General features: G+C 46.1%; 1 protein-coding gene across 1 annotated transcript in view; it reads left to right on the top strand.

Moving 5' to 3' along the window:
* The window catches only part of MAU2 (MAU2 sister chromatid cohesion factor), a 2,634,229-nt gene that overhangs the window by 1,975,125 nt on the left and 642,440 nt on the right, over positions 1–16,664 (top strand). The window contains exon 14 of the mRNA XM_044090765.1: positions 9,573–9,622. Within this exon, the coding sequence (XP_043946700.1) occupies positions 9,573–9,622 (50 nt within the window). The remainder of the gene's footprint in view (positions 1–9,572; positions 9,623–16,664) is intronic.

Genomic DNA, 16,664 nt, shown 5'->3' with positions numbered 1-16,664 from the left:
TTCAGTGCACACCTCTCTCTATAGCAGTTATGCATGTTATTTTGTAGGCCAGGAGGCCCAGCACCAGAAAATCTTATGCAGAAAAATGGAAGATTCTGTGCTTGGAACCAGGCACAAGGAATTGACAAGCTTGTACCAAATATTCCTCAGATTTTACAATACCTAACTGAGATGCTGGACAAAGGCCTATTCTTATCAATTAAGATCCATGCCTCTGCCGTTTCAGCTCATTACAATACGGACCCACCTATTTTTTCACATCCACTGCTAAGGCAGTACCTCAGAGGGGCCAAAAACATAAGGCCTCCAAGGAGAGTGCCAGTACCTGCATGGGACCTCAATTTTGTCTTAGAAAAACTCACACTGCCTCCTTTTGAGCCAGCCAATAGAGCTGAGATAGAATACTTATCATGGAAAACAGCTCTGCTCCTAGCAATAACTTCAGCAAGAAGAGTCTCCGAGTTACAGGCACTAATGGCTGTGGAACCTTTTATTATTTTCCATCCGGACAGGGTTTCTCTAAGGACAAACCCAACATTTATGCCTAAGGTGTAGTGTCCAGTGTGGCTCTTAACCAAACCATTCATTTGCCTACCTTTTATCCAAGCCCACAGAATAAGGGGGAGAGACTTCTGCATTCTTTGGACATACACAGACAGCTGCGCTTCTACTTGGACCAAACTAAAGCTTTCAGAAAGACTGAGCAACTTGGTGGCATATGCTGCAGGGTCACAAGGAAAAGCTATTTCAAAGCAGACTATTTCAAAATGGATAGGCCACTGCATTCGTTTCTGCTATTCACAACATGGCAAATCAGGGCCTAAGGGCATTAGGCCACATTCAACCAGAGCAGCAGCAACTTCAGCACCCTTCCTCAGAGGAGTACCAACCAAGGACATTTTGGACGCTGCAACTTGGACTTCAATGCACACTTTTACAAAGTACTACCACTTACCTCTTTACTCTAAATCCAGAGCAGGCTTTGCCACTGCAGTTCTGCATTGCCTCATAGCCACTCCTAATTCTATTTAGGCCCAGCCACCCAACCTCAGCTTTGGGATTCAACCCAAGTGTAATGACTGCAACAGTGAAACATGATGAACATAGTACAGTTGTGTACCTACCATAAATGTATGTTCGAGTGTATTCACTGTTGCAGTCCAGGTTACCCTCCCACCATCCCCCTTTCATTGCTGGGACTTATCTGTACTTCTCTATTCTATACAACCTATGTGGTGTATTTGCTTGTAGATGAAGGTAATGTTTGTTAGTGCATGCATTTTTATGAGCAGAATTTTTAGCCTACCCTTTTGGGGGCACCTGACATTTGGGGCAAGACAAACTGAAGAAAATGGCGTCGGCTGCATCTTTTATACCCCTGCCGCACTGACGTCAGGGAAGAGGCAACAGCAACTGACGCCGGACCAGGACTTTAGAATTCAGGCCGACTGCAGATAGCCTGCCAGCAGGATAACCCAAGTGTAATGACTGCAACAGTGAATACACTCTAACATCTACATTTATGGTAGGTACACAACTGTACTTTCTTCACTTCCATCATTAGTCAAGCTTCATCATTTTTCGCTGGAAGTGGTTCATATTCTGCCTTCCTCCCATAAGCCTTCCACCAGAAAAATCTATTCCAGTAAATGGAAGAGATTTTCCATATGGGCGCATGCAAAACAAATTGATCCTTATACAGCTCCAATTTCATCAGTCCTGGAGTTCCTCTCCATGCTTTTCAACCAGGGATCAGCATCCGCAACTGTTAAGGTCCAGTTGGCAGCTATTTCCACCTTTCACATCGCTGATGAGCTTATCCTCATGGCACATAGACTTTGTAAGGCATTCCTGAAGGGCATTATGCTGCTTCGTCCTCCAGTCTTTGAGCCAGTTATGACTTGGGACTTAAATTTTGTTCTACAGTGTCTCGCTTCACCCCCCTTTGAGCCTGCAGCCACTTGTGATTTCAAATATTTTAACTTGGAAGACAATCTTTTTGGTAGCCATCACTTCAGCCAGACGTGTCTCGGAGCTTCAAGCCTTATCAATTAAGACCACCTTACTTGATTTTTCACAAGGACAGGGTTTCTCTCGGACCAAACCCTTCCTTTCTACCTAAAGTGGCTTCAGTTAGTAATCTCAACCAATCCATTGAACTACCTGTATTCTTTCCAGAGTTCTCGAACAAGGCAGAATTTAAATTTCATCAGCTGGATGTGCACAGACAATTGCCATTCTGTTTACATAGAACGAAGGATCTTAGAAAATCAGATCAGTTGTTTCTCATTTTCAGAAAACAGGATTGGGTCTCCTGTTTCCAAAGTCACCTCGTCTAGATGGATCTCCAGTTGTATTTCCTTCACTTATGCTTCAGGTGGCAGAGATTTACCATTTTGAGTGAAGGCTCACTCTACCCGATCTGTATCTACATCTGCAGCCTTTCAGGCTAGGTTGTCTATGGATATTTGTGCTGCGGCAGCATGGGCATCTCCTCGCACCTTTGTTACTCACTACAAGTTAGATTTGATGTCTAGAGGCAGGTCTTACTTTGGTTCCACAGTGCTCAGGAGTATTTTCCACTGAGCCTCCCAGGATTCAGGTGCTGGGGGACGCTGTCCCACGGGTAAGCATGTAGGCGAGATTGGACTACATAGCATCAAGAAGTTAAGTACATAACGTTCGATGTATGTAGTCCATCTCGCCTCACATTCTTACTTACCCCCCTCCTTCCCCCATCCTGGAGGACCTAGGGGTTGGGTATGATTTCAAAATTCCTCTATGGTTGATATGTTCTTCCTTCTCTGTGTGTTATGTGTGGAGAGTGAGTGATTGAGCTCGCAGCAAACTAGATCTGGGAAAAGGGAGCAGTGCAGCATGGGATACCTTCTTAGCCCAGCCATTTGAAAGACTTCGAGCTAGAGTAGGGCCGAGTCGGAGCTGAGGTTCGGCTCCGAACCCACGGGTAAGAATGTGAGGCGAGATGGACTACATACATCGAACGTTATGGTGAGTACATAACTTTTTGTTCTGCCTCCACAGTACTAGATTTCCAAACGGATACGATAGGCTGCTGTTGGCATTTGCAAAAGGAAAGGAGGGGGAGAGCTATAGAAAAGCAGGCCATCTCAAAATGGATTGCTAATTGTTTCACTTTTTACTTTGCCTATTCTGGCAAGCAGGTAACTGGCCGGGTAAGGACATTACACCAGGACAAATGCAGTCACCACAGCATTCCTGAAATAGACTCCAACCCAGTCTATCTTGGAAGTTGTCAATTGGACATTTGTACACACTATCACTAAACATTACCACATTGGCACCATTTCTGCAGCCAACTTTGCCTCTTCCATCCTGCAGAACCTCATCCCCCTCTGTGCAGGCTACTCTCCAAACCCCATTAAAGTATCCCCTCTCAAAACTTTGTACTGCAGCATTGATTCTGAAGAACATAGTACAGTTGTGTTGGTAACTTAACATAATTGTGGATGTTTGAATCAATCAATGTTGCGGTACCCTTTCCCCTCCCTGTTGTCCTTCTGTACCTATTCTCTTGTAGTTGGGATGGGTACTCTACCAATTGCATTATCCCCAGCCCCTCTTTCCTCTGGCTTTTCTCTCTTTAAAGTCAGTGTGGTCAGTTTGGCAGGTTGTACTCCACTTGGGCAACATCAAGACTTCTTACTTTGGGCAAGAAAGACCAGAACATGGTGCTGGTCAGTGACCCTTTCTACCTCCATTCTCCTGACATTAACTAGCAAGGGGTTTTGCTGACAAGAGGATGGTGAGATCCTTTAGTATTTGGGCCTGCCCCAGATTACTGCATGGCAGGAACTCACTAAACCTAGGACTGCAACATTGATCTACTTGTACACTTAGTTGTGATAAGACGTTCTTTGTGTTTCACTTTTGCAGTCCTGACTTGTGGGATTTCCTGCCATGGAAGCCCTTGGGCAGCCCGACTGCCAGAGTAAAAAATCTTTCCTCCCAAGGCTGGTGGGCACCCTACTCTGACGTTGGTACTCTTGGGTATAAAGGGAGCCAACTGCTGTCATATCAGGCTTTCTTGCCATCAGAGCCCGAAGCAGTGTTTCAGTGAGTAGTTCGGTTTGCACCAGAGAGAAGTCTTCTAAAGCTAAGTACCCCATTGAGGAACACACGCACTTAATTTAACTTGTGTCTGCCGTGGTAAGCCAATCCCGCACTGAGACTTGCATGTTACCTGTATAGGCCCAAAGCACGGTGTCCCTAGTCGTCTTTTTTGTTCCCATTTCAATTCTAGGACTGTTAGGCGTAGAGCTGAAATCTTAGCTAGGAATCTGTCTGCAATCTTCTTCGCATCATTTGATGGCATCTGCCAGTGCGGGGGTTGAGCACCCTAAAGAGTAAAACACAAGGACAAAAAAACCCAAGCTTAGGATCTCTGATGACAACCATTCATCACTGTTGGGCCAGTACCCAAAGTCTTGTTGAGTAAGGAGAGGCTCTCAGACCCCATCTGCAACCAAGGAGTCTGATATTCTGTAGGGTCCATCAATTTCTACACAGGCCTTTGCTTTCAGTTGCTCTGTTGGGTCCGGAGTCCCTCAGTAGACCTCTGCTTCTGATGAGTGACGTTGCACTGGCGACGTTCGTTTGAGGCATCAGCCTGCACCAGTACTGCCTTACAAAGAGACTGGCTTCTGGATGGCGGATGCACTTGGGCCCAAGGCTAAAGCTATTCCTAAGATGGGATCTACGTTGGGTCTTATGCCTAGGCCTACCAGCTTCCGCCCAGCAGGTTATCAGCAACAACTGGTCAGGTTACCTGAGGACCTTGTCGTCTTAGCCAGAGCTAGGCAACCTTCTTTGCAATTTTCTCCAAGTAAAAGGAAGAGGGATCCCTCCCCAGAAGTTCAGTCTGGACCTCCTGATTCAGATGAAGATTTTGACCAGGAGGGGTGTGTCTTTGAGGAAGGAACCTACATTACTTCCTGTCAAGATTCAGAGGGGAATCTGCCTTCATTTTCTCCTCAAGGCATATCCTTTGGGGAAACATTCCATGCCATGAGGAAATATTTCCAGTGGGAGGCACAGGAATACCCATAATCTAAAAGGAGGGGTTAGGGAGTTCTTTGACCTCCCGGAAAGCAAACCTTTGGCTAGTCTTCCTGCATTGGAGGTGGTAGAGGATGTTTTTATGGACTCTTCCCTGAACTCAGAATCTCTCTGTAGCACCTCGAAAACTCAACATGTTTTACAGGGTGCTGGACTTGCGTAAATACCTTTTCAAAAGCCTTTCTGCTGACCCAGAGGTTGTCACTTCAGGTCCCAAGGGAGTAAAGGTTAGCTCTTCTAAGAACCCTCTACTTACTGACAAAGAAAGCAGGGGCCCTTGATAGGTTTGGTGAAAGTCTACACCTCCACCACCCTAACCATGACTGCCCTTAACTGCCACTTTCATATGATAAAATACCAACAAAGTATTTTAGATAAAATGAAACAAGATTTCCTCCCTGGAGGACAAGAAAGTTTCCAAGGAATTGTACTTTTGCCTTTCCAGCTCCCAGGTGGCTAGACACGGTTTACACTGGCTATGATGCTATGGAGGCCTCTAGCCGAGCTGCTGTGTCTCGTTCTGTCATTAGAGGGTATGCTTAGCTTGGAGAAACAGACCCTACCAGATCATGTCAAATCCAAACCTCTAGATGCACCTTGGAATAAGGACTTCCTCTTTGGGCCAAAAGCTGAGGCTGTGCTCAAAAAGATGGAAGATGAAGCAAAATCTGTGCAAACTGTCAAGGACTTCAAGTTCAGACTCCGGTTTAGTAGGAACTTTCCTATTAAACACTGGCCCTTTCCCTCTCTATCAAAAAGCAGCCAAAGGAAACTCCAGAGGGAAAGGCCTCAAAGGCAGCATCAATCACAAAGTCCCAGGCAGTGGTCCTCGGAAACCACCATGCAGGGGTGTCCTAGGCCACAGGATCCTGGCAGAGAGCAGCAGTGACTCTTCCTTTCCCCTACCTGTCCCACTCCAGAAAAGATGGGAGGAAGACTAGGAGGAAGGATATCCCTATTCATAGAAAATTGGTCCATTACTTCAGACAAGTGGGTTGTGAAAGTTATCTCAAATGGTTATAGGCTGACCTTCAAAGAGCCAGTAACGTACTTTGGTTACCCGGACATTCCACAAAATCAAAGAGCAGAGGCACTTTCTCAGATTCACAACCTGTGCTCACAGGGCTCAGTGGAACCAGTACCAGAACGCCAAATAGGGAAGGGGGTTCTATTCCAGGCTGTTCCTGGTTCCCAGAAAGTAAGGCCCGTTGGCGCCCTATTCTAGACCTGACCACCCACGATCAGTCCCTGCTGGTACCAGAATTCAAAATGCTGACTCTCCAGAACTTTTTCCCATGAATAGCCCCTCAGTCCTTAATGGTCACCTAGACCTAAAAGATGCTTACATGCACACTCCTGTAGAGGAGTCTTGCAGACGTTTTCTTCATTTCAGAGCAGGTACCAGTCACTTTTGTGTGTGTGTTTAGCTCCTGTGATCGCCTTCTGCAGAACAAGAGGAATCCAAATTTACCTCTGTCTAGACTACTGCCAAACTCCTCAAAGATCTGGCCTTCACTCAGTACTTCCTCACCTCTTGTGAGTTCACTATAAATCTTTGCAAATCCAACGCAGACCCATCCACTAGAATAGTTTTCCTGGGGACTGTTCTGGATTCCTCCCTTCAGAAGGCCTTTCTCCCTCCAGAAAAGGTCTCCTTCCTGACTCAGTTCTTCCAAAATGTTATGCAGAGACCATGCCTCTCAATCATGGAGTTCCTCCGAGCATTAGGCTACATGGCATCTTGTGTCCTCATGATCTTTCTGGCCAGGTCAACCATGAGGAAGCTCCAGTTGTACCTCAAGAAATCTGTGTTGCCGGCACTGTCAATCCCTGGAGACACATTCAGCTGATCTCTTGCTTCAAGCAGGAATTTGCATGGTGGACACGGGCATGTGCCCTGAACCTGGGTCCTCCCCCTCAGGTTCACTCCTCAGGGCCAAGCTTTGACCATAGATGCTTCAGAGACTGCTTGTGGGGGAGGCTCATTTCCAATACCTTTAAGCCCAAGGCAGATGCAAAATTCAGTTCAGAGACAAGCACATAAATTGGAAAGAAGTGATGGCAGTTCAAAAGGGCCTAGTAGCATTCAAAGAACAGTGGAAACTAAAGGGTCCTGCTAGTCAAAACTGACACCACCACAGTCATATGGTACTTGGAACAAATAAGGAGGAACTCGCTCTTACTCTGTTTACTAGCTATGCCGGTCTGGGAGGCAGCTCACTCTCTGGGGTTGCACTTCATGGCACAGTACCTTCCAGGTACTCAAAACACTCTGACAGATCATCTCAGCAGGAACTTGATGGATCCCCACAAGTGGCATCTGCATAGGTGAAACATTTTGCAGCATAGTCCAGAAATGGGGATCCTGTTTGCCACCAAAGAAAATGTTCAATTGAAAACTTTTGGTTTTAGGAGCCTAGAGGTCACATGCTTTCTCCTTCCTTTGGAGCCACCTTTTTGTGTTTCCTCCCAACTCCTCATCCACAGGTCCTCCTAAAAATCAGGGAGGAAGGCTTAAGAGTTATTCTGATAGCCCCAGACTGTCCCAGGCAGCACTGGTATCCTCTGCTGTTAAGTTTAACCAATGAAAATTCATGGCAGTTGCCTCAGTGTGTGGACCTTCTGACTCGAGCCAAGGGGAGGTTTGTGCATTCCAACCTACAGACTCTCACACTCTCAGCCTGGATAATTTACCAACATCTTCCTCTGAGCATATATCGTAAGCAGACAAGTTCAACATTCTCAAGGAGGCTGGAAGTCCTAGTACTAGTAAGTCCTACTTGGCCAAGTGGAAAAGATTCTCCATTTGGTGTCAGCAGCAAGGCCTCAATCCTAACTCTGCCAGTATCTCTGCCATTTTAGATTGCCTGACTACCGTGGTTGACAGAGGCCGATTCTTTTCTTACATCACAATTCATGCCGCTGCCATTTCAGCACACATTCCTATTCTTCCTCCTATCTTTTCCCACCCGCTGATGAAACCATTCCTTAGGGGATTGATTCACATTAGATCTCCTAGGAGACCATGCATACCTCCACAGGACCTCAATTTTGTTCTGGAAAAATTGACACTGCCCCCCACCCCTGAACCAGCAGCTTCTGCTGGACTTAAAATTCTTAACTTGGAAGACTGCCCTTTTACTGGCTGTCTCCTCAGCTAGGAGGGTCTCTGAGCTGCAAGGTCTCATGGCAGTAGAACCATTTCTCATATTCCACCTGACAGAGCATCACTCTGGACAAATCCATCCTTTATAGCCAAGGTGGTCACTGACACATCCTTGTAGCAAGCTGTGCACTTGCCCTCCTTCCCCCAAGCCTCAGAGCCAGGTTGAGAAAATCCTTCACTCCTTGGATGTGAATAAGACAGCTCCACTACTGTCTTGACAGAACTAAATCTTTCAGAGTATCAAACCAACTGTGTCCTTTGCCATTAGCTCTGAAGGGAAACCAGTTTACAAACAGACTGTCTCCAAGTGGATGTCTCATTGTATTTACTTTTGTTACAACCATCATGGTCAAGTCACCTGAAGCTGTCTGAACTCGCTCTACTTGGACCACGGCTACCTCTGCTGCCTTCCAGAAAGAAGTACTTGCCAAAGACATTTTGAAAGCTGTTAAGTGATCATCTATGCATACCTTTACCAAATACTATTAAACAGCCTTCAGCAAGTCTAGAGCAGGTTTTGCCACTGCCATCCTTCAGGGCATCCTCTCTTTCCCATTATCTTCCTTCCACTCATCTCAGCTTTGGGAATCATCCCACAAGTCAGGACCGCAACAGTGAAACACTAAGAACATGATACAGTTGTGTTCACTTACCATAAATGTCGATGGTAGTGTGCAGTCTGTTCTGTCTTTACTTCTTTGCCTGCAGTAGTAGTCAGCTTTTATCTTCACTAACCAGAGGATTCGCTGTTTTTTTTCCCCTGCATTGCTCTTTTTTCTACCTTTCACCCTTGCTTATGATTCATCCTGTGGGCTCCTACCTTCTAGTGGGTAAGAAAAAACTGATGTCATAGCATCAACTGGCTCCCTTTTAACCCAAACATGTGAAGTCAGGATAGGACATATGCCAGTCTTAGGAGGGGAGAGATTTTTACTCTAGTAGTCGGGCTGGCCAAGGGCCTCCACAACAGGAAATCCCACAAGTCAGGACTGCAACAGTGAAATACACTCTTAATGTCTACATTTATGGTATGTGTACACTTAACTGTACTTTTTCTGTTGAGACATCTATTTTATGCATGATCTGCACTTCTGTGGCCATTTGCCAAGCATTTATTTTTATTCAGGCCACTGTATGGATACAGATTGGTTAATATTTTTTTGCAGAGTTGTTAACCTTAGTAAAACAAACAAAAAAAATCAACTGTAAACCCAGTGAATGCAAAATTGTGATTTTTTTTTTAAATCATGTAGCTTGCCCACACTCTGTAGATTTATGATGAGTAACTGCATTCCATTATTTGTTACAGCTCTACAACCTTTTAGAACGGATAAATCCAGATCATAATTTTCCTGTAAGGTAAGTGTTTTTTGAAGCCATTCTGACAGACCTGTTTGTGTGTGCACGTGTTCATGTGTGCATGTGCAGATTTAAGGAAGACTTCCAATGATTATCCAACTTTTTTTCCCTTGCTTTCAGTGGTCACTAGGCATAAGGATAGTGTCTTCAGTAATGTTGCTATCCAAATATCACTGTGTGATTCATGTAAAAGGCAGATTATTTCATACCGGTTTGATTTCTTCTCAGCTGGTAACTGGTAATTGGACTTTGAAGGTTGTCTACACTGTTTTTAAATATTTGGTGTTTCCTCTTGAGATATTCACAGCCGAGCATGTTTCTTTAAAACTTGTAGATGTTTGTATAGCTTTGTTGTAGTAGATTTTCTAACTGGGAGCAGATGTTCACCTGACTTGACTTTCAGGACTCTGCAGACATCAGACAGGGTCAGCTCACTTCAGTTTGACAGGGAAAGTAGAATCCTGGACAGACATGGGGGAAAGTCTATTGGCTGCACATTTTTAGGGGGGTTAATTGTTAAATGCCTGTAGCCAAATGTCAATTTGAGTCCTCAGGCAGGGAACTTAACCAGGTAAATTAAGTGATGCATGTTGACTGTCCAAATAGTTTCTTCAGGTTTCAGTACTGTGAATGTCTGGTATGGAAAACTACTTCAGCATTTCAGTGAACAAGAATTAATTTTTGACAGGGGCAAGCCTAGAGAATGCCCCCTCCCACACCTAATTTGTTTATGCTAAATCCATGTCACCTAGCTTTAAGGAAAGGGAAAATCTTTGGTCACCCAGTTATGAGGTAGAGTACTGTCGGCTTGTTGAAAGTGATTTACAGCATAATTGATTTGTAATGTTGGGTGTTGCAGAAATTTCCATCATTCAGTTGTCATGTACAGTTAAGCATGAATACTTAGTTGCAGATTTCTAGACTTTCCCCATACAGATCAGAAGATTAGGTGCTGCATGCTTGAGTGGATGTTTTGTCTTTTCGGCTTTTCTCAGTTAGGGGTCACCACAGCGGAACTCCGGTCCGCTAATGATTGGCAGTAGATTTTTTGTTTATTGTGCCGAGTTGCCAGCCCGACGCCCAACCTTCAGCAAAGGCACGTCCATTCACGCATGTCTTCCGGAGACCACTCGACCATGGGGAAGACATGCAGACTCCACATAAGGCACTCCAGCCGAGAATCGAACAGGAGAACCTCTTGCTGTGAGGCAACAATGCTACCTCTGTACCATTAAGTGGTTAATTTATCTTCTGTGGTAGCTGTTACAGGATCCGTCTTAAGGAGGCATGCATGGCTAAGAAATCCAGTCATTCCAGTATATGTTAAAGGTGAATTGCTGAATGCTGTTCAACAGTGTTTCTTGTTTGGGACCCCAATACAAGCCACTTTCAAGAAACTGGTGGAAAAAGTACAGATTTTCTAGAGTTTATTTTTCATTCTCCCTTCACAAAGATGTTGACCATAACTTGTCTTTGAAACTTTGCCTTTAATAAAGATGTCAGACTTAAACACCAGTAGGTTAGGAACAAGAAGGCATTTAAATAAGGAAAGTGACACAGGAGGAGCAAGCTGGTTAAGTTTTCAGGAAGTGGCATGCGTCACCTTGCCAAAAACATCCTTCCCAAGTACTCTGTGGTCCAGTCCGATGTCTCTGTTTTCCAGGGAACAGATTAAGCCAGTTCCAGAACTGCTGGGCAAGCATTGGATGAAGGTAAATGCATCCCATTCTGTTTTTCCCAAGCAAACCCTCTGCGAACAAAATTAATTGGAGATGTATTGAAATGACACCCAAGAATGAGAACCCAAAGATTGATGGTATCCAGCATACAACATGGGGAAGAGCTGAGGTCCTAAAGTAGTAGTTTGTCTGATTTGCTTTGATTCAAGCCAAGAGTTTGAATATTTGTTGAGTTGCTCAGAGGTTGTAGAAAAATCCAACGACACAGTAAACTATACACACCTGGATCATGAAACGTAAGAACTATGAACCTGAGTAAACTTTGATTAAAGATGAGATGACAAGAATAAACATTGATATTTTGGGAATTAGTAAACTAAACTGCATTGTAATGGGTCAGCATACATCCAGCATAAGTTACCTTTGCTGTGGACAAGAATCTTGCGTAAGTGAAATATCCCTTGTGGTTAATAAGGGTCAGTCAGTGCTGTTAAAACCAAAAAAAGACAAGATTTTGGATTCCGTAAAAAGCCATTCAACATTAGTGATCTCGTGTTAGTTTTCGTTCTGTCCTAAACTGTTCGAATCCGATGCTCAGATCCAGCTCGGCCATTACTTAAGCTCATGTCCACCAAAAAGCTTTTGAGTTCCTCCCTTACCCATAATGCACCGGGGAAGATGTTCCGGCGCCTGCTATAGACGCTGTGGGGGAACCAGTACCTTTGGGCACTTTGGATCCAGCCTCCGCCATTCCAATGATTCCTTCAAGGCCTACCACCAGCCAGACGCCGGCTAGGCAGTCTAAGAAAAAGCAAAAGACCAGATATAGTTCTCTGGCACCAAGAGGCCTTACCCGGCTGGCAGGCCTTCAGCCAGAGTCTCTAGAATGCTTTCTTGGCTTTCAGGCCTTCCTCTGAGTTCACACTTGCGGCTCCACCTCTTCTCAGCCCTAGGCCTTCAATATCTGAAAGGAGTGTGAGCCAGCCTGCAGAGCAGGAACTGTCCGATTCCTCTGAGGACTCCCTCTCCTACTTTTCCCAGATTTCATTCCCCCTTGGGTTATGGATCCCCTGAAGAGGCATCTGCTGAGCTTGATTCCCCAGTGGAAGACCTTACTGTTGGGGACACTGTTAATCTGATGAGAGAAGACTTTAAGTGGGAATGCTCAGAGATGTCTGAAGCACAAAAAATATTTTATGATCTGATTCAGATGGAGTCACCTAATCTGTCACCTGTCCCACCTGTCCAACCTGCCTTCCTGGATGCATTTGCTGCAGCATCCATTAATCCATATCCCCAACCACCTGCTCCTCAAAGGGCAGACAGATTATACAGGGTCCCTGACTCAAATTCCTTCTCAAGTGCCCCCCAGCAGACCCTGCCACTATCTCCATTTCGACTGACAGGGCATCCAAACTACTCCCTACTACCACTGTCCTGCTGGCAGATAAGGACAGCAAAGCCATGGAGAGGTGGGGAAAAAAGATTTATACTTCTGCTACCCTAGCTTTTAGGGCAACCAATTACCAGTCTCACATGGCCAAGTACTCTCTGGTTCTTCTGGGCAAAGCCTCCAAAGAGATTAATGACATTCCTGACTGTGCTGCTAAAGCATCCTTTTCTTCCTTTCTTGGGCTTGTCTCTCACGTGAAAAAGCACTCCCTTAGGTGCGCATACGATGCAGCTCTGGCCTCATCCAGGTTAGCTGCATTAGCATCCTTACGAAGAAGAGATTCCTGGCTACGTCTGCAGCCACTCACTGATGACTTCAGAGCCAAGCTCCTGGATGCCACCTTGGACCATTCGGCCCTCTTTGGTGCTAAGGCGGCTGATCTTTTCAAGAGTCTCCAGCAAAAAGGGAAATAGCTTGAAGATCTCCAACACCTCCTTGTCTCTCCACTCCCAAAGTTCCAGAGGATCTTCCCAACTAAGACATAATTTATAGGTCCAGAAGGCCTCCTAGGAAACAAACTGCCCTGCCAAGGACTCTTCAGGCCTTTGGCCAGAGGCCTTCCTTTCCAAACAGGGCAGACAGTGTCTGCCACCTTTCCTTCCACCACTTCCTACCAACACCACCTTGTCCACCCATCACTCTGTCTGTCTTCCCTGCCTGGTCCCTAGTAACAGTCAGATGGGTCTTGTCCATCCTGAAGGATAGATACTTTGACTTGGATCACTCCTCATCCAAGACTGGCCTATCCAGTTCCCTCCCGCATCCCAACGGTTCCTCCTACATCAGGTCTTAAACCTGGTACTGCAAGGCACCATAGAATCAGTCCGTCTGTCCCCCCCCCCCCTTGCTCGAGGGAAAGGTTTCTGTTCAGGAATCTTTCTGGTGCCCAGAAAGGAAGGACCATGGAGGCCCATCCTAGATCTCTCCTGCCTCAACCTCTTAAAGGTTCCCTCTTTCAGGATTCTCACCTTACCCACTCTCTTTCCCCTAATTCTCCCTCAGGCCTTCATGGTAACCCTGGTCATAAAGGAGGCTTATCTTCACATGCCCATAAAGCCTACCTCCAGGAAGTATCTCAGATTCATAGCAGGCTCCTCTCACTTTCAGTTCTGTCCATTGCCCTTTGGGCTCTCCATCACCCCAAGGGTATTCACAAAGTGCCTAGCCCCAATCATTGCCAACTGCAGGACAAGGAGAATACAAATATTCCCACACCTAGACAACCTACTTATTCAAGCAGCTGACACAGGCCTTCCTTGTTCACAGCAAGGACCTCTTGCTCCTGCTGCAGTCTCTAGGGTTCCTGATAAATTACCTGACGTCCCATTTCCATCCTACATGGGACATTCTCTTTCTGGGATGCCGAATCAGGACGGGCACAAGCATAGCCTCTCTCCTGGAGGAAAAAGTGGTGTCCCTCTCCCATCACTTTCAATCCGCCCTCCATTCATCAGCCCTGACTTTGAGGGAATTCCTAAGACTTCTGGGGTATATGGCAGCTACTAACCCCATGTTGCCCCTAGCAAGGTTACACATGAGAAAATTTCATTGGTACCTTCACTCAGTGTGGACCCAACACTCACATCCTCTAGAGTTCAGGGTTCCACTCCTCCCCTTGTCTTCACCAAGAATTAAAATGGTGGCTTGCCCAAGTTGCCAGATTCCGGGCATGCCCCTGCAAATGCCCACCCCTTCCCAGATAATGCACACAGAAACCTCAGACGTGGGCTGGGGGCAATTCTGGGTCCAAGGACAGTGCAAAGTTTGTGGACAGACAAATGCACATCAGTATCAGGAAAATGACAGCAGTACTCCTAGTGCTGCAGGCCTTCCAACCTTATCTGCAGCAGGGCCTCCTAAAAATCTTCACAGACAACACCACAGTGATATGGTACCTTAACAAGCAAGGAGGGACAAAGTCCTACCTCCTATGCAGACTATCTGTACAGGTATGGGATCTGGCTATCTCTCAAGAAATCTCCCTCCAGGCAGCCTACATCCCGTCCCAGCACAGCTCTCGGGCAGATTCACAAAGTAGAACGATTTCTGACTGCTAGACATAAATGGATGCTGTCAAGAGATGTGTTCCTAGATCTGGTCCACAAGTGGGGTATTCCTCTGATAGACCTGTTCGCCTTCTCCATAAACGGGCAACTCCAGAGCTACTGCTCCAAAACTCACAACCCGAAGACCTTGCAAATAGATGCTTTATCAGTGTCATGGAAGGGGAAGTTCCTGTATGTCTTACTCCCCCTTCCCTTTGATACAGAGGGCCCTACTGAAAATTCAGCAGGACTCGCCAAAAACTTGCTGGTGACTCCCTGTTGGCTAAGTCAGCACTGGTTCCCTCTACTTCATTTGTCCATGGGCAATCCCCACACGTTACCCCCCCCCCCCAGTGGACCTACTCACACAGCACAAGGGGACACATGCAACCACAGTGCCAGTCTCTGCACCTCTCCCTGTGGCAGATAGGATTCTGATTCCCTTCAGACACCTGTACAATGAGGATGTGCTTTCAGTCCTGCAGGCAGCCAGGAAACCCAACACAAGAAAATCTTACCTCTCCAAATGGAAAAGATTTTCCTTCTGGTGTCATAAAAGACAGACAGACAGCCACTGGACAGCGACTTGCCTCTGATTCTGTCCTTACCTGTATGAACTCCTGAAGACAGTTTTGTCATACTCCTCTTTAAAAGCACACCTGTCTGCAATTTCTGCCTGCCTATGGACCCTCCGCTGGCATCCAGATTACCTGCCAGACTCTCTCTGAAGGGGGTTCTGCACCTAAGACCTCCCAGGAAACCATCCCCTCCTCCCTGGGATCTTAATTATGTGGTAGAAAAACTCCCGTTATTACCCTTTGAACCTGCTGACAAGACCATGCTAAAATTTTGCACGCGGAAAACCGTCCTGCTAGTAGCTTTGACATCAGCCAGGAGGGTCTCAGAACTTCAAGCCCTTATGGCTACTCCACCTTTCCTGGTTTTCCATAGACAGGGTCACCCTAAGTATAAACCCTTCACCCCCAAGGTGGTCAACGACCTTTTCTTGAATCAGACTATCAGTTGAATCAGGCTATCAGTCTACCTACTTTCTTCCCTAACCCACAGGGAGGTAGTGAGACCGTACTTCATTCCCTGGATGTCTACAGACAACTTGGATTCTCTTTGCATAAAACTAAACATTTCTGCAAATCAGACCAACTGTTTGTCTCCTTCCACCCCAAGGCTCTAAGGAAAGCGGTGGAAAAACAAACCATTTTAGCCTTGATTGCCAAGGCTATCTCTTCTGTTACACACACCATGGAAGACACTTTCAGGCAATGTCAGGACCCACTCCACAAGAATTATGGCCTCTTCTGGGGCCTTTTTCAAAGGCCTAGACACCCACTCCATTCTGGAAGCACCCATTTGGTCCTTTGTGCACACCTTCACCAGACACTACAAACTGGACCGTATTTCCAGAGCCAGGGCAGTTTTTGCCAGGGCTAACCTGCATGGATTCCTGGCATCCTCTACCAGGCCACCCCACAACCCTTAGTGAGCTTTGGTATTCACCCACTAGTAGAATACTGCAACATTGGAATAGAAGGACATAGGAAGGTTCTGTAAAAACCTGCCATAACCATAGATGTCCTTCTCTTCCATGTTGTAGTATTCTTTCCATCCAACCATCCCCCTTCTTAACCTTGCACTTGCTCTACCTGGCTCAGGGGCAGGCTTTGTCCCTCTGGACTGGCTCCGTCTAGGGCTTTAATTAGGTTCTGAGGGCTGGTGCATGCAGACATCACCTTTATAGCCCATGTACCTGCCTCCACGTCAGATGTCCAACGCACTAAGAAGGACTGGAAAAGCTTTGGAAACCTGGCCAGACAAGCTGATCGGAAGAAGGGTAAACCCACTAGTAG

Source organism: Protopterus annectens, chromosome 13.part0 (genome assembly GCF_019279795.1).
Source record: "Protopterus annectens isolate FY-2018-M chromosome 13.part0, PAN1.0, whole genome shotgun sequence".
NCBI lineage: Eukaryota > Metazoa > Chordata > Ceratodontiformes > Protopteridae > Protopterus > Protopterus annectens.
Note: the sequence above shows the minus strand (reverse complement) of the source record. Positions and strands in the feature narration are given on the sequence as shown.